The following is an 18,826-nucleotide window of genomic DNA, read 5'->3' as shown; positions in this document are numbered from 1 at the left end:
TGAAAATTCCTTAGGCAATTCAAAATGGATAAAGAAGATGTGAAACATATGCACGTGCGCACACACACACACACACACACACACACAGGAATATTACTCTGCCATAAAAACAAATGAAGTCTTTCACAACAACATGGATGGACCTAGAGGGTATTATGTTAAGTGAAATAAGTCAGACAAGGACAAGTATTTCACTTATATGTAAAATTTAAACAGCAAAAATAAATGAACAAAGAAAAACAGAATTATAAATACAAATAGCAAACTGGTGGTTGTGAGGGAGGGGACAGAAAAGGGGATGAGTAAAATGGGTGAAAGACATATAGAACTACAGAGAATATGGTCAATAACATTGTAATATTTATGTATGGTGACAGATGGTGATTACACTTACCATGGTGAGTAGAGTATAACACAAGACAATTGTCAAATCACTGTGCCGTACACTTGAAACTAATATAACTTTGTATATCAACTATACTTCAATTAAAAAGGGGAAAAATAAACCTAAGCTCTCAAGGATTTTTAATGTGCTGAGAATATTAAGCTGCCTTAAAGAGTGAACATCTTTCCAAATTTTATTGAGACATTATTATTTTCTCTATTTTTTCAGTTTATTTATTTAATTTGATAGAGACAGAAACACCATGAGTGGGAAAGCAGCAGAGAGAGAGAGAGAGAGACAGACAGATAGAGAGAGAATCCCAAGCAGGCTCCACATTGCCAAGTGCAGAGCCCAGCACGGGGCTGGAACCCAAGAAACTGAAATATCATGACCTGATCCAAAAGCAAGAGTTGGACGCTTAACCAACTAAGCCACCCAGGCACCCCGACTGATTATTTTTTAAACAACAAGGTTATTTTTTAATATAGATTGATAAAGTAATTTTTGTTCTCTTAAATTCCTCAGTCTTGATTTACTTTACTGATTAGATTAAACAATTTTGGGAATTATATACACTAACAAAAGAAAAATAAAAAAATTAAAAAATTAAAAAAAGGAGGACAGAATGAGGAGAAGCCAAGCAGGAAAAATAGAGACTTTTAGCAAAATTGTAAGTATTCGCAGGGGAGACTCTGCACCATTGTAGATTATGAGTAGAGTAGTCTGAACAATGATTATGGGAACATAATATTTAAACTTTATTTCATTCCAGTCTTTAGAAAGAAATGAAGGCTTAGATCTGTCTGACAGGAAATGTAAGTACTTATTACTCCTATTTATTGCTTCCACAGAATTCATGTGCTCTTGGTGTGGTATTTGTTGCATCTCTGATATCATGTTAGATGCTGAGAAATCCAGTACGTAAGAAATACAGTTCTTTCATTGCTATATATTTCCCTCCAAACCATACACATTCTGGCTTAGGAGATAGTGTAGTATTTTCTTCTTTATTTCCATTCCTCTGAGATATGTAAATTAGGAGCCTACAAGTTTTTAGGCACTTAGGATATAAAATCCTGACACTTGTCCAGAAGCTTTTCAGACATTGGAGATATAAATTATTTGCAACGAGGATGTAGCAATCTGAGAGAAAAGTAGATTAATGTGATGAGGGGTCAGAGGAAGGAAAGTCATATTAATTAAACACATATTATGTGTCAGACCTTCTGCCTGGCCTGGAAATATATACCAAGTACAACAGTCAGAAAATAGTTTCAAATCCCAAAAAGGACAATTTATAAAAAGATCAATCTTTGTAACACATATTTAAACACATGCCAAATTTGATTAGAAACATATGTTACATGAAATTGGTAGTAGAAAAGATCATATCTGTCCCTCAGATTTTCCTAACATAGACAAAATTCTCATTATGTTAAAATAGTTTATATTTAATGTTTGGATTTTGGAAATGTATGATAATTTTTATTCTTAATCTTCACTTTAGTAATAGGAACAGTGAGTTTGAACCGCAGTACAAAATCTAACCATCCACATTCATCAAAATTCGACTCTATATGCAAGTAGGGTTATAATTTAGTACGTGTATGAGTAAAGCAAAATACTCTTGCATTTCACTATGCATCCCTAAAAGGAAAAAAAGATTAAAAATATCCTCAAGTGTTGTAGACTCTGGGTCTAAAGTTCTTTCTTGTCTAGCAAGAAAGCGGACGCAGGATTAAAAAATAGGAGAGAGATGACTAACAAGAGCCCCAAATAAGGGTCCTTACCCCATATTTATTAAGATCAGAAGTCTTACAGATATGATGGGCGTGCACAGAGACAATGAATCAGTGAACATCAATTCATGGGCATGAGGGAAAGGGGGTTTTGAAGACATACAGTGTTTGGGGTTTGGGTCAATAGAAAATAAAATCCCGGCTTCTGGCAGATGGACAAATGGTTGTTAATGACATTAAAGAGGTGCCAGGTTTGTTTATCTTAGCTAGCCTCAGGGATAAGACAGATAGGGCAAAACACTTCAAGGTTAACAGGGCAGCTTTTCTTTTGTAAATTAGCTCCATACTGGGTAGAATCACCTGCATCTGCATAGCATCAAAGTGCAGTGCTCTATACCCCAAATTACCTGCCTACCTAATTTGGTCCTTCCTTCCTGTGAAAGCAGCTTTCTGCTGTAATACTAAATTGGGGGGCACTTTTGCCCTGTATGCCTAATCTTGTTTACCTCATATACCTTTGTATTGGGATCCTTTATGCCTGTTCCTAATTGTTTTTTTTTTTTTTTTAATTTCTAGGAGAGAGAGAGAGACAGCGTGAGCAGGGGAGGGTCAGAGAGAGAGGGAGTCACAGACTGAAACAGGCTCCAGGCTCTGAGCTGGCAGTCAGCACAGAGCCCGACGCGGGGCTCGAACCCACGAACCACGAGATCATGACCTAAGCGAAAGTCGGACGCTTAACCAACTAAGCCACCCAGGCGCCTCTGCTTGTTCCTATTTTGGGGCCTCTACCTTTCCTTCTCTATTTTGGGTGCTCTGCACTCCACTATTCGCAGGGTGCTTCTGTATCATTTTAATCTTGGGGTGCCTTTGCACCATCCTATTCTCGAGGGTGCCAATCATGTTTACCCAAATTCGGGTGTGAGCATCCTATGGCTTTTTATTTCTCTATGCCTTGTTAACCCATTGGTATAAGCCCAGGGGATCCCTGAGCTTATTCTCCACATTCAAGCACGCTTTCCAGTGTTTGTCATAATATATAGAAATAACCAAAATAAAATTTTGTCTTATATGTGTTCATATTATTTGATGCTCCTCTAATTATTAGCTCCACCTCTACTACGTAGTAAGACCCTAAAGAGATGTTATGTTCTGACTGTATGTATACCAATTCTTTAATTGTGCAATGTAATCTTGCAATTATAAATATAAACCCAGAATTACATATAGTACTTACAGCATTTAGACAAAGTTAAACTCTTGACCTGGTAGCTATCTTACCATAATGAAATAATTTACTGGTTGCAGGGAAAAAGGAAAACCCTGAACTGTACACTATTAACCTGATTAGTGTTATAGACACAGGATATTTGTCCCAAATAATTCCATCATTAGTGTATTTGGAAAAAAAAAAAAAAAGCAAAGCTGAGAATAGTATATGAAATACAGTAATGCATAATAGAAAATGGAGTAAATAAAAACAAGTTTTATATACTAAATTATTGATTAGTGATAATTTATCAATAATTTGAAAATAACAAAGGAATTAATCATAACACTCATTGCCAATTAAATGAAATTGTATCTTTATCAAGTAAGTATAAAAACATATTTTTAGGTACCATCTCAAGTGGTACCATTTTTGGTTAATATGCTGATTTCTTGTGTGTCTGAACTATTATTACAATACTTATAGCCAAATGTAAAAATTATGACTTTGATACAAACACTTTTAAAATATGCTGCATTTTCAACATGTTCTACTTATTTTCCATAAAACATGTAATAACTGTAACAGACCATTACATTTTTTAATCACTTTATTGCTGAGTACATAATAGACACTCTGAAAGTAATGGTCAATTGCTTGAAAAATATGCTAACCTCTTTGCAAACATACTTGACTATGCAAATGACAGTTTAACTGTAGTGTCTGACTATGAGCCACAATTCTGATTTATTAATCCCCCTTTTTTACTTGTGGAAGTTGAATTTCCTAATCTTTCAGAATTCTTAGAGCTCCAATTCTTAAATAAGATAATTTCCAATTTAATACCAGAGAAATATACAGAAGAATCAAATAATGACTCATATAACATATCTGGAGCATTTCCACCTGATTCAGTTGAGAAACAGAACAAAATATTAGATTCAAATTCACTAACAGACATATCCAATCTCCCTCTTTTATGCATTTGAGCCACTTCTATGGAACTTTGGAGCGATGTTATTAGAAGTTATTACTTTTCCTCCTCTTAGAAGTACACACAAAGATGGAGTACACCAACTTGTTTCCTCAAAGTGTGGACCTCAAACCTTTCATTGCAATTTGTCATATACTTCCTAATACAGTTTTATATTGATTTCTATATGGACAAAAATGGTATAAGAATGTCATTATAATACATTGAATAGATTTCTAGAAGAGTGGTTCTTTTATCATGCTGAGTTCAAATGTCAGCATTTTGCAAAAGTCTAATAAGGAGAGTCTAAGGATAGCTTCCAAAAATATTAACTGTAAAACTGATTTAAAAATGCAACTGATCATTTAACATTCTCTTCCTTATTAAGCATACAAAGAAATACATGACAGGAAATTCATTACTAATGTCAGTAAATAAAATTTCATCAATCATGTGCAATTATGTGTATATCTGTTGTATAACAGAAATGGGTTTTAGTTTTTATGGCTTCTTATCTAAATTAGGGACGAATCTAAAAGTTGATCACTCATTTTAGCACTTACCTCATATGGGTGATGATGAGTGTTGTCGTGGGGATAAAAAAATCATCCACTCGGTCAAACTGCTTTCCCACTGGCTGGGTGTGAATAGTGTGGTGGGGCACATTCCCACTGGCCAGGGTTATTACCTAAACAGAGCACATCATGGTTAGACATTGGCAGTGCATTCCCTTAATAGTATCAGTGTTCATTTTATTTAGAGATGAAACAAATCAGCAGTCATTTCTTTGACTCTTTATTGCCATCCTGAAAATTAGTATATCATTAAGCAAATTGGAATTTTGTAATTGTTTGATTATTTTCAACATAGAGATTTGTGTTTATAAACAAAAAAAATAGAAAAAGATTTGTCTTGAATAATTTCTGCTTAAATTATTAAATTATTATAAACAACTTCTGTATTATAAAAGTGTTAACCTTGCTATAGTAAGAAAAAAATAAAAATAAGCATACATATGATGTAAATGAGATTATTAGCTTGCCCTTCCTCCCTTCCTTCTTTCCTTCTTTCCTTCCTTCCTTCCTTCTTTCCTTCCTTCCTTCCTTCCTTCCTTCCTTCCTTCCTTCCTTCCTTCCTTCCTTCCTTCCTTTATTCAGCTTTGTGAAAGTATAACTGATGAATAGAAAACCTCTAATATAGAACAGAGCTGGAAACAAAACTGAAAACACTGAAACAAATCATACATAATATTTTAGCTTTTAGCAACTTTAGAATGGATGAAATTATATTCAATTTTTTCCTCTTATACTTTGAAAAGAAGAGATTCAAGTAAGTTTTGATCAAAGACATTTCCTCTTTTTATTCATTGTTAATTGGTTTTGAAAACTTTTATAGTCCATTAAAGAAAAGATCACTACATTTAAACTCTTTTCTTCCTCATATCCCTTTTTGTACCAAATTCTATCAGTTCTTTCTTCAGATTTCTCGCACCTCCACATTTTTCCTGTCCCTGCTGGACAACCATTGTTCTGTGTCAGCCTTTTAAAGCACTTTCTGCCTTTATTTCTCCTTTTTAAGTCTTTTCTACATATGGCCACCAAATTAAACTTTTTAAACCGTTGACTGACTCTCCTAAGTAGACTTTCTTCCCTCAAAAATGAGCCTTTGGTTTTTATGACAGAAGTAATAGCACTTTAGATTTTTTTCTCTGAATGGCTAAGTTGTCTTCATTCATATAAGTATATTTTCATTCACTTCCACTAGAAATTGTCTTCCAAATGAAATAGATTGTCAGAATAGTCGACATAGGCTCAGTTATGTTACTAGGTAAAAAAGATAAAAAAGAAAAAAGAAAAAAAAATAAAGTCTTAGAGGCTTGGGAAATAAAGATCTCATTTTACACCCATTACTTTCCCTGAGAGGTTTGGTGGGGTATCTGCTGTTTCACTTAGTATTTCATGCTGAAGGACCAGCAGACTATCTTGAATGTTTCCACCTACAACAGACTACATTTGCCAGAACTAATCATATGGCCTCACCTAACCAAAAGGAGGCCATCATGTGCCCAGAGGAAGAGAGAGTCAAAGAATTTGATAAAAGCTTTAAAGGTCCTATGCCTATTTTATTAATGAATGTCAGTGAGGAAGTTTTCAATGAATTTTAGCTATTCATAATAATGTCTACAAGATTTTAGTAAAGATCACAGAGATAATGGGAATGGAACTCTTCTTATTAGTTTGTATAGAGGTGCATACTAGGAAATTCCTGTACTTCTAATAATAATAATCAGGCTGATGGCAGCAATAATATTTACTGAGAGCTTGCTACATGCCAGCTAAGCAGTTAAGAGGCATCACATAATTTAATAGTCAAACAACACTACAATGCACCCCAACATTGCTGATGAAAAATAGTTTATGCCAAAGCATAACTGAGCATCTCATTTGTGTTTGGCAGAGTCCTAGGTAGTAAAAAATACAGTGTCTCCCACTCCGTTCAGCATAATACCTTCCAGTTCCATCCACATTGTTGCAAATGGCAAGATTTCACTACTTTTGATTGCTGAATAATATTCCACTGTGTATATAAATATATGGATATATATATATCATCATATATCACATGATATATATCACATCATCTTAACCATTAACCATTCATCAGTTGATGGACATTTGGACTTTTTATGTAATTTGGCTATTACTGATAGCACTTCTGTAAACATTGAGGTGTAATGTGTCCCTTCAAATCAGCATTTTTATATCCTTTCGATAAATTCATGGTAGTGCAATTGTTGGGTGTAGTTCTATTTTTAAGTTTTTGAGGAACCTCCATACTGTTTTCCAAAGTGGCTGCACCAGTTTGCATTCCCACCAACAATGCAATAAGGTTCCTCTTTCCCCACATCCTCAAAACCATAAGACCATCTCTTAAATATAGAGAACAAACTGAGGGTTGAAGGGATGGTGGGGTGGTGGAGTGGGTTAAATGGGTGAAGGGCATTAAGGAGAGCACTCTTCAAGATGAGCACTGGGTATTATATGTAAGAAATGAATCACTGAGTTCTACTCCTGAAGCCAAGACTATACTGTATATTAACTAACTTTTCCCTAATTCTCAGTCTGGACTTTGTTTCCTAATGGTTCTAGATCCTTCTCATTGCTGCATTTGAAGGTGAATGCCAGATTCAGGACTGAGATGACTAACTGCCAGGACACACAAATTGATCCACAGTGCACCTTATCAACAGGCCCTATCTTGGGACAATCCTTGGCTCATTCCTAATGGCATTTTGCTGTTGGTTTCTCTATCTGTAATAACATACAGCTTCAAACACCCACCGCCACCCCATCTGGCTACAGCCTACTTCCTGGCCAACAGCAAGAGGTAAAGACTTTATTCCAAGTCATTTCCTGGGACATTTCCTCTCTAATTATTGCCCATTTTAAAAGACATTACATATGGATTGTAAAACTGTGTAGATGACAGACTCATGACTTTCAGAAGAGCATTTCCTAAATTTTCATAAGGTATAAATACCTTTAAAAATAATAATGATAGGGGCGCCTGGGTGGCTTAGTCGGTTAAGCGTCCGACTTTCGCTTAGGTCATGATCTCGCGGTTTGTGGGTTCGAGCCCCGCGTCGGGCTCTGTGCTGACTGCCAGCTCAGAGCTTGGAGCCTGTTTCAGTCTGTGACTCCCTCTCTCTCTGACCCTCCCCTGCTCACGCTGTCTCTCTCTCTCTCTCCTAGAAATAAATAAAACATTTAAAAAAAAATAATAATGATAAATCTTTGAGAATTCATCTGAGAACACTAATTGCAAAATCACTGTCTTACTTACCTTATAGTTATGACAGCTTATGAGTTGTTATTAATTAATTATAAATATCACAGAAAATAATATATTTTGCTTCCATAATTGGCAAAGTTGTATAAATTTAATTATAGTCAAAAATGAAATCAAAATGTTTTCATATGACTTTCAGATCCTTGATAAAATGCTTGCACACCTTCAAGATATCAGTATTGCATTAGGACAAAAAGTTACTGCTCAGCCATCACAACCTGGCATCAATCTCTCTAGTTCTAGTCTAATCTTTCAACATGCTACAGGAACACTGTAGCGAAAATCAGACCTTGCCCTTGTTTTCGGTTTGGTGAATCAATGTCTCCAAAGGGAAGTCTCTTCCCCTTTGGAACAAATCTTAAATCCCATTTCCTTTACAGATGTTTCCTGATAATCTTGTTGGGAGACAATTAACCGTGAATCTGTTGACATTTCTGCTGAGTCAAGTCTTTCTGAGCAGAGGGCACCGGCTCAGTTGGTTCAAGGATGGTGACATAGCAAAAGTGCCTTGGAAGCTAAAGGTGGTACCTTGCTCTTGAGAGAGGTAGAGACCTAACTCTTTTGAGTCTTACTGACCTTCCAGAGTACCACCCTGATAAGATTTGCATTCCAGAAAAATAATAATGTCTATCTTTCACAGGAGAGAATGGGCTATTGTGCCAGCAGTCTTGAAAATACTTGGACACATGTAATTGCAGCGTCCTTTTCTTGTTAGTGCAACTGTGCTGATGCGGGGTAACATTAATCTCTCACGACATCACCCCATGGGGATGGGGGATGGAGAGTAAACACAAATATGCTCCTTGAGTAAGAAATGGTCTGTTCTCTGATCCAGAGACCCTGTATTTCCTGTCAGCCTGTCTCTCTATTTATCAATCTATCTAATCTGTCACAGACATATATAGATGCATGTGCATGTGTGTAAATATTACTTCATGCAAATAAATCTTAGTGTATGTACTATTTCAGGAGTACTGCTCAATTCTTACATATTATTTTATATTTTCATATTTTCATCTGTGGAACTTACCTTTCCTTCTCCACCCAGCAAATATTTAAAAAATTCATTAAATCTTAGTAGCATATTTTTTATTAGACATTCAGAGAAAAAGAACTGATTTTTAAAGGGCTAGATAATGTGTAGGGAGTTACTTAACACCTTTATAAACCCTTCCTCCCCCTTTCTTTATGATATTAAAGGAGTTTGCATAACGTGCCTTATGGAAGGATTGCAATACTGAGAAATCTATTAATCTATCCAAGTAGCAAGTGCCAATAGGGAGGGGAAGATATCACTTCTAAAGAATATAGTATAATGAAAATATATAAAGCTTTTGGGGTGTCTGGATGGCTCAATCTGACTCAGGTCATGATCTCATGGTTCGTGAGTTTGAGCCCCGCATCAGGCTCTCTGCTGTCAGCACAGAGCCCACTTTGGATCTTCTGTCCAACTTTCTCTTTCCCCTCCCCCAGTCATTCTTCTTCTCTCTCTCTTTCTTTCTCTTACTCTCTCAAAATTAATAAATAAGACTTAAAGAAAGTATAAAAAGAAAATATATACAGCTTTAAAAGAAAAAAAATTAACTTTATAAGCTGTGTTTATTTTATTTTAAAGGTAAATAGAATTAAAATAATTCAAAAGAATATTTTTTTAAAAAAATAATATATATTGGCCTGTTCTATCATGTCAAGATTTAAGGATAAAATATCAAATAACTAGATGATATTACCATATTGTCATAGATCAGCCAAACAATAGTCCACAATAAAGATTGTACTCTTTCCACCAAAAGACTGGCTCTGTTACTTTATATTCTTGAATCTAGGCCAGTATATGCCCTGCTTTGAGCAAAAAGCTATGGTAGAAGAGACTCTGTGAATTCTAAGGCCTAGATCTTAGTTAGCCTTGCAAGTTCCACCATCTTATAACCTGGAACCATCATGCTGCCAGATGCCAGTCTAAAGGATGAATAGGCACATGCTGGAGACACAAGCCACCCAGCTAATCACCAGTATCACATAGCAAACTTGGGAGTGAGACCTTTTTGAGTCATCCAGCTACTGTAATCAGATGAGGGCAGCCACTTGAGTGTTCCTTAACCATGCTCACAAACTGCCCAGATTTTTGAGCCACAGAACTATGAGTAATAAGTCATTATTTTTTTAATGTTTATTTACCTTTGAGAGTGAGAAAGAGATAGAGCACATTTGGGAGAGAGGCAGAGAGAGCAAGACACAGAGGAGGCTCCAGGCTCTTAGCTGTCACCATAGAGCCTGAAGTGGGGGTTGAACCCACAAACCGTGAGATCATGATCTGAGCTGAAGTCAGAAGCTTAACCAACTGAGCCATCCAGGCATCCCAATAAGTCATTCTTTAATTCTGTTTGAAACATCAAATTTTGGGGTGATTTGATTTGCCACAACAGATAACTGAATAACTATTATATGTTAGATGTTACCTATGACACATATTTCTAGTGAAATATAAAAACAATCATTCTGATAGTTCCTTTAAAATATTTCATTTCAGTAAACTTGCCTTTTGTAGTTAAATATTGTAAAACTAAAATTACTTCTGAAACATTTAAAGTATTGGTAGTGACAACTGACTAAAAGTAAAAAAAAAAAAAAATTGCACTTAATAGACTTAGTGAAAACTGGCCAAAGGTTAATGATTTAGGACTTTGTAAGAAGAGGAATCTTCACAGCAGTGCTATAATCACAAGGCAGTTTGAGAAACAGATAAAACACATTTCCAGGGCCAAATGTTCTTTCTCATTCCCTCTCAGTTTTCTGTTAAACTTGTCATGCCAAAAATTGAAAGACTGTGCCAAAGAGACATTGTCAAAATATATATATATATTTTCTCTACTAAGTTCTGTATAAACAACTTTAAAGTGTAAGCAAATTCCACAAAGATTATACCACTTATTCCTCAGTTAGAAATAAGTCTGTGCTCAAATAACATACTATCTGTTTGGAGAAAAATGAAAATGTATCTTCTAACTCTCTTGATCTCTCTCTCACATGCCTCATTTTGAAAGAGAGATGGAAACAATAAAATTCTCATGAAAATTGGAAGGAGGAAGGTAATCGCTGAAAGGAAAATTATGACTTTTTTCTTCCTAATGGAATCAGTTTTGTCATCATTGGTTATTATTTTTGCATATAAATCTAACCTTTGGTAAGTATGATCTATAGTATTTTCCAATCCAAACAAGGTACTTGAGTATTGTCTTCCTCCTCCCTTATCTGTGCAGACCTAGATGTGATTTAGTATAGTCCTCAGATGGAAGAATGTCATTGTTAAATAGTTTTAATACTCAATGAGATATGTAAAGGCTTAAAAATCATCGTTTTCTCAAATACACTGAAATGTACTTACTTGCAATGTTGGAGAAGTCTTTTCCATGGTGCCCCAGCTTAGTACCCAAACCTGATCATGTGATTTGTCGTAATGTAATTTGACTGGCACAGGGTCTGTGCTCACTGCCTGTAATAAATAGGAGTTGAAAAAAATGTTTTCAGACTGAAATATTATTAGTTTAAAACTATGCCAGAAATTATAAAAAAAAAAACACTAGAGTTTAGATGTAAGATTAAACATTTATGTTGTCAATTATCTAATTTTCTAAACCTTTATTTGATTAATTTGTAAATATGATACTTTACCCAAGCATATTTTTTGCACAGTTTCATGTAGTCTTAAGTTCCTTCATTACCGATGCAAATTGTGTGTCATAGAGAAGCTATTTAGAAACTCAAGATATATAAATGATTAATGTGTGTATTTTACTCAGTTGTTGAACACAGGTAAGAACTATGTTTATATTATTAGGTTTCATTCTAATGTTGGTTATGGGATTTGGTCATCTATAATGCTAAAATGCCTACAATCTGATATACGGGTTGTAACTCTAATGACAGATTACCTAATTTAGTTTTGTTAATGAGTAATCTTAAACCACAGAAAGAAGTAAAAGCATTTTCTTAACATACTTGATATGGTAAATGCATTTTTCTGCTAATATTTATAATATTTAGCACTTACTTAAAACAAAACTTCCAGAAAACAAATTGCTGCCAGGAAGTTATTTCACTCACCTTAATTTCAAACTATTTATATTTCAAACTAACACCTTTTTCAAGTAATTTCTTGTAGTAGTTTCCTTACATATTTTTTTCTAATTTTATAGCACTAAACAAATTGTATTCAATAAAACGACCTTTATTCAATATAGAAAGCATTTCTTTCAAAAGCTCTGCTGAATATCCTTAGAGAATTTCCCAAGTCTTAGTTCCTAATGCAATCCTGTCCTCAGTGGATTAGAGGTAAACTACTGCTGTGGTTGAATGTGTGAAGGCTCATGTTTTAGCTAACATGTTGGCAATTTAGTCTTACCAAAGTACCTATTTTCTAAAGGCTTGCCCTGCATTTTATCTATTTAAAATTCTCAATACTCTTGGATTACTAAAGTAATTATTTAATTTCTGAAAATACCTATTTAAAGATGTCTGTATTAGTGTCCTCATCACTTTCTTCCTGGCTAAAAGAGACACTATGTTGTTTTGGGGTTTGGTACCCACCAATGTTCTCAGGGAAGGTGAGCTCACCCACTTGGTGAGCATCAGAGATTGAAGCCTACTCCTCTTTCACAAGTGTGAAGATTCCCAGGCTCTCTAGAGGCTACTGTGAGCACGTGGTATATTCTCATTTATACATGGTAAGGATTAAAGTGATGAATGACTTTTGAGATTGCTATTGTGACACGCTTTCTCTTTCTTTCTGCTTTGAATGCTGTTATATGAGAACAGTAAGCCTTAATTTCCAAAGTCATTTTGAGGCCATGAAACAATAAGCTTCAGAAGGAAAAGCCACACAATAGTTGGAGGATTTGGCAAGAGAAAAATGAAAGGAGACTGAATTCTCCATAACAATCTTGATTTGCTTCACAAACCTAGAAAAACGATCTCCAGACTTGATGTTATTTGGGATAATTAAATGGCTTTATTACTTAAGAAATAGTCTGGCATTTTGTTAATTGTAATCAAGTGAATGCCAGATGTTTCATCTCAATTTTTTCTATCCTCATTGATAATTTCAATGCATACATAGCAAAAGTGTCATCATTAATCATTACGCCAATAACAAAGCAATAAGAGTCTTTTGATTTTTCATATTTTCCCCTTTATACATAAAACTTGATTTATGTGTGATTATAAGTTACCCTATTTTGCATGTGGCTTAAATTGGAATAATCTTTAGATCTTTAAACTATTAAAGATAAAATGGTTCAATATTGCAACAAAAGCAACACTAAGAAAGGCCAGGGGCGCCTGGGTGGCTTAGTCGGTTAAGCGTCCGACTTTCGCTTGGGTCATGATCTCGCGGTTCGTGGGTTCGAGCCCCGCGTCGGGTTCTGTGCTGACTGCCAGCTCAGAGCCTGGAGCCTGTTTCAGAGTCTGTGACTCCCTCTCTCTCTGACCCTCCCCTGCTCACGCTGTCTCTCTCTCTCTCTCCTAGAAATAAATAAAACATTTAAAAAAAATTTATTAGAAAGGCCATATTGTTTTTTAACTGTTAAGATACAGTTACACAAAGAGCAAAGATGTTTAGATAACTTGAAATATTAAGGAACAATTTAAATGAAAATTTCCATTTTGCAAGTTCTCATAAGGTTCTGTCCATGTGTTATGTTCATATCCACATAAAACAGGAGAAGAAATGGAGACTCGGTCTTACCAGTAGTCATCTAGCAGGTGATCAGCAGAGATGAGATTTGATAGTCTGTGTTTATCCCCAATGTGGCAACCCCCCTGCATATGAAAGATTATCCTTCCTAGTTGATAGTTTAATTCCTGACGGTGAGTGTGTGGGTATGTTGCCTTCCTATTTTTGCCTCATGTATAGAAAACATTTTTTGTTTTTGTTTTTGTTGTTGTTGTTTTATTTTATTTTTTTTGAAGGTGTAAGGAAGCCCACAGACCCACATATATGCAGTACCATTTGTATAAACAGTGTAAACGTTTATCAGTGAGAGGCAGAATCAGTGAGAGGCAGTAATACTCCATGTTTATGAGCATGCATTCTGAAGCTGACTTCAAGTTTCAGCCTTCTCATTGAAGTTGGAAGAATAATAATACCTTCAGAAGTTACTAAGCTTTTCTGTGGTTCAGTTTCCTCTCTGATAAAATGGAGACAGTAATCACAGCTACTTCAAAGGGTTGTTCTGAATATTTGGTAAGGTAGTAAATATGAAGTGCTTAGGGTGTGCCAGGAAATACTACCATTTTCATGACAATTAACCTCATTGAGATATTGTACCCTTATTTAGCAAATGAAGAATCTGAGACCTAGAAGAGATAGTGAATAAACACAGTGTTTGTCCTGAAAGAATTTGTAGACAAGAGGGTGAAAAAATCTTAAATGATGTGGCAAAAATAAAAATAAGAACCAAATGCCATGAAGGTTCAGGGGAAGGAATACAAAGCAGGATGAAGGATAAGGGGAGGAGGAGGTGATGCTTTGATTGAGTTTTTAAGTATGAATATTTTTATAATGGGAAGACAGAGACTATTTTATAAATGAGAAGGCAGAGACTTATGAGAATATGTTTCTGGAGATGTCAAAAAACGGTCCATGAATAATTGCCTTCAAGTAAATTAAGCTATACGTATCTGAAGGAGAAAAATATCAATCAATTTTTAAAACAGCTTCAGAGTTTGAAAAATATCTGCTCAATGCTCTTCAAAAATTTTTGAACATTTTGCCTTTCAGAATTTCAAAGGTTTCGTATTCAATTCTCTTCAATTTACTTTGGTATTTGGTTATAAAAGCTCACCAAAACGGAAAGAGATATGTGGATCAAAATGAAGAAAAGCCCATCTGATATACTTTATTTGGAAAATGTTTAACTCTAAGGGAAAAACTCTGTTTACAACATTTCAAGTGTGCAGATATCACACATTTTACAGAGGGAACATTTACATGGTTTTCAGCAACAAAATCATGTAACAATGACAGAAATATTTCCAAACAACTATCTTCAAGTGAATCTTGCCATACCCAATTTTCAGCCAAAAAATGGATACTTATCTTACTTATATCGTCAACCTTTGAAAGGAATAAATTGCGTGTATTGAATTTCACAAAATACCTTCTAGTATATGCTGGAGATTACTTTACTAGACAGGCGCTTTAACCAACTAAGCCACGGCACCAAAGACCTAGAGATTACTTTAAATGTTGAGTAAGTTTAGACCATTAGCCTTTGTAAAAGAGAAAGACACTATATTTGGTACTTAATTTTTTTCATCTACAATTAAACCTGTAAACTTAGGTGTTATAAAATAGTTTAAATATTTCTCCACATTTTATGAAAAGGATTGTAAATATTCTATTATCTTTTTCTGCCCTCTTTCTCTCATGCCCCTCATTCTCAGGAAACAGGATTCCATCTGCCTTCTAACTACTGACCTCTGCAGCACGTGCCTTGCTACCAACAAGAATAGAGACTCTATCCTCTTCACCCTCATCACGTGGTTTCTAACATCTAACTTTATACTCACCAACTGTCTCAATAGATTTGTGGGGAGGATTTTTTTTTTAACTATCAGACAGATCATGACACTAATATGCTCAAAACACCACAGTGTCTCCTCCTTTCCCTCCGAGTAAAGCCAAACGTCCTTCGAACGACTAACAGACCCCAGCTGACCTGTCGCTTCCCGCTTCTTTCTCTGACTCCTTCACCTACTCCTCCAATCAAGGTGCTCTTGGCCTCCGGCTGTTCATCCACCACACTAGCCACACGTCTGTCTTTTGGAGGGCTTTTCCCTTGAACGGACTCCCAAATAGCTCAGTGTCTGCTTCCTCGGCACCTCCTTTGCTCAGAACTCACCTTTTCTGTGAGGCCAGTCTGACCGCCCTGCCTAATACTGTCGGCAGCCTTCACTTTGTGCCTGTGCCCTCCTCCTTAGCTTGCCCCGCCCCACCTAGTCCTGCGCTGCCATTTTACCTTTTCCGAGGCACTTACCACCTCACCATACACTATGTCCTTTACATTTTAGTATTCCCATTTTTCATATCTGTTTTCATCCACTGGTTCTAGGTAGGTTCCAAGAAAGCAGACTGTGTTTGTGTAAGTCAATGATATGACCTATGCACTTAGAACAATGCCTTGTAAATAGCGGTACTCAACACACAATTAATGGACCTCTAAATCTACTTAACTGGGGAGACAAAATTGCAAAATTAAGCAACATTCCAAAACGTTGTAAGATAATCATTATTATTTTATTTAAGAAAGACAATTATACTCTGTGCTATGCTTATAATGAACAAGGGTTTTTAAAAAGGTTTTACAAATACAATTCTCTTCATCTTCGTAACTGTCTCTGCAACGAGGTATGCACTATCGTTATCCTCTTTGTACAGATAAAATTGAACTAAAGTACCAAGATTGATCCCTCCTTATTGTGAAACTCCCACTTTCCTCTCCAGGTGCCCTCATGTCCACTGTGTTTTACATCACTATTCAACACAGAGATGAATTCAGGGCTCCCACGTTGGCCCATCCATGTGTTAAATGTCTATAAAATGTAATATGATTTTTTTAAGATAAAAAGACATCCTAGTCCTCCCTTCTCACACCTTGTCATCTTTCTTTGCTTTATGCTGCACATATTTCACTTTGGAGACCATTGGTGTATATATATATATATATATATATATTTTTCTGCAGCTAGTCACCACTTACCAAGAAAAAAAAAGATATAAGTTGAAAAACAATGTTCAAGGATATATGATTGGAAAGAAATTGTATACGTATTCATCTTTTACCTCACAGCTAACCTATATAGAATGCTCATTTATTACTTTGTATAAATTTGTATTTAATTACTGATATTATTTTACTAGGAAAATTGCTCTCAACCTTTGCTGTGAGAAGCCTATGGAAATGAGATTTTTATTTGTAGCAGGTGATTCAAATTCCCACCATAATTGAACAAATGAAATCAGTTTATGTCTATTGAACGATTCCCTAAGACTTTGTTTAAAAAAATTTTTAATGTTTATTTCTTTTTGAGAGAGAGGGAGAGACAGAGCGTGAATGGGATAGGGCAGAGAAAGAGGGAGACACAGAATCTGAAGCAGGGTCCAGGATCTCAGCTGTCAGCACAGAGCCTGATGCAGGAATTGAACCCACGAACCAGGAGATCATGACCTGAGCTGAAGTCAGACACCTAACTGAATGAGCCACCCTGGTGCCCTGTGTAAGACTTTGTTTAAATTAAAGCTTATGATACACTAGGTTGGAAATTTTTCTCCCATATTATAAACAGTATGGTTTTCTGCACATAGTAGCCTTTGCTTGGCCTCCTGATATTCAGATAATTAAATCACAATCCTACTTCCAAAAATGAATTGATCTTTTAAAGATTTTCAGAAATATCTCTAAAATGACAATATGTTGTCATTGTAATTAATTCATGGCAATGATCTACATATTCAGTTCTGAGAATCCATATTTCTTAATTTTCCATAGAAGTACCATTTTGAGTGTTATATTATGTTTAATTAACTTCCTACCCTATAACTTTATTAAAATGCTTAAAATATACTATATAATATAATAATAAAAAGGTTTTATTTGTAGCTTTATAAAGATATAAATAACATATTTTTCTTTAATATTTTAAAACATCGTTTAAGGATATAATCTACTTACACTGTAAGGGTTTGTTTTTTCTCTTTGATAGTCTACAAACCTTAACTCTTTCACAATCCCAAACATATCTACAAATTTATCAGTATTTCTTGAGGGAGTGAGACAAATATAAAAAATCTAAAATACATGCTATACTGGTCATGGACCAATTGCATTAACTTCTATAAAGATGGCTTATTTTGTAAGGACAAAATACTGATAATAGCAACCAAGATACATAAAACTTGGGGTTGAGTCTTGACATGAAGAAACAGTGAAGCACAGCTTGTTTATCAGTCTGACAAGGAGAGTACCAGCTGGCTAATTAAGTGAACCTAATTTAAACTAATGATGTCGATTCTCAAGATAATGTGCTAATGGCTAGAGGAGACTGCTGACGACACTTAAGAATACTCCCGAGGTGTCACAAGCCACTTTTGCATCCAAGCAGAACCTGATTTTGCTCCACAGAAGACAAAATGAGGTCAGTTGTTTACTAGTCAATCTTTTATACAGCCAAATATTACCTGTATGCCACTCTTATTAAAATTTCATGTGTTCTTATGAAAACGCATTTGATGTTTAAAGCAACACCAACAATTCTATTAAAAAATTGTGACCTTTTACTGTTTAAGCAGCAGAAAGAAATGATATTGTTGCATACACTGAAAACAAACAGACCCCAATGGTAATATTCTATCATGAATTTTATAAAACCTTATGTTGTCAAGAAAATATTTGTTATTTTAATTAAAAAGATGTAACAAAGCTGTTCAAAATTTTTAGATTTTTAATCCTAAAATACACATTTAATACCAATCCACACAATCTTTTGCAGGTGTTTGCAGGCAAGAGAAAAAGTCAGAAATATGATTTCTTAGATAAGGTCAGTGTAAAACACTAGGGATCTACTTAAATTGAAAAAGAAAGCTCAAAAGATTAAACTTAAATAAGAGTAGTAGT

At 35.1% G+C, this 18,826-nt stretch overlaps 1 protein-coding gene across 1 annotated transcript in view; it reads right to left on the bottom strand.

Moving 5' to 3' along the window:
* LOC120223887 (follistatin-related protein 5) overlaps positions 1–18,826 on the bottom strand; it is a gene marked incomplete at its 5' end in the record, with an annotated part of 127,154 nt that overhangs the window by 44,794 nt on the left and 63,534 nt on the right. Inside the window, 2 exons of the mRNA XM_039222123.1 lie at positions 4,868–4,992; positions 11,539–11,646. Of these exons, the coding sequence (XP_039078054.1) occupies positions 4,868–4,992; positions 11,539–11,646 (233 nt within the window). The remainder of the gene's footprint in view (positions 1–4,867; positions 4,993–11,538; positions 11,647–18,826) is intronic.

This window comes from Hyaena hyaena, unplaced genomic scaffold (genome assembly GCF_003009895.1).
Source record: "Hyaena hyaena isolate Hyena2069 unplaced genomic scaffold, ASM300989v1 scaffold_1058, whole genome shotgun sequence".
Lineage (NCBI taxonomy): Eukaryota > Metazoa > Chordata > Mammalia > Carnivora > Hyaenidae > Hyaena > Hyaena hyaena.
Note: the sequence above shows the minus strand (reverse complement) of the source record. Positions and strands in the feature narration are given on the sequence as shown.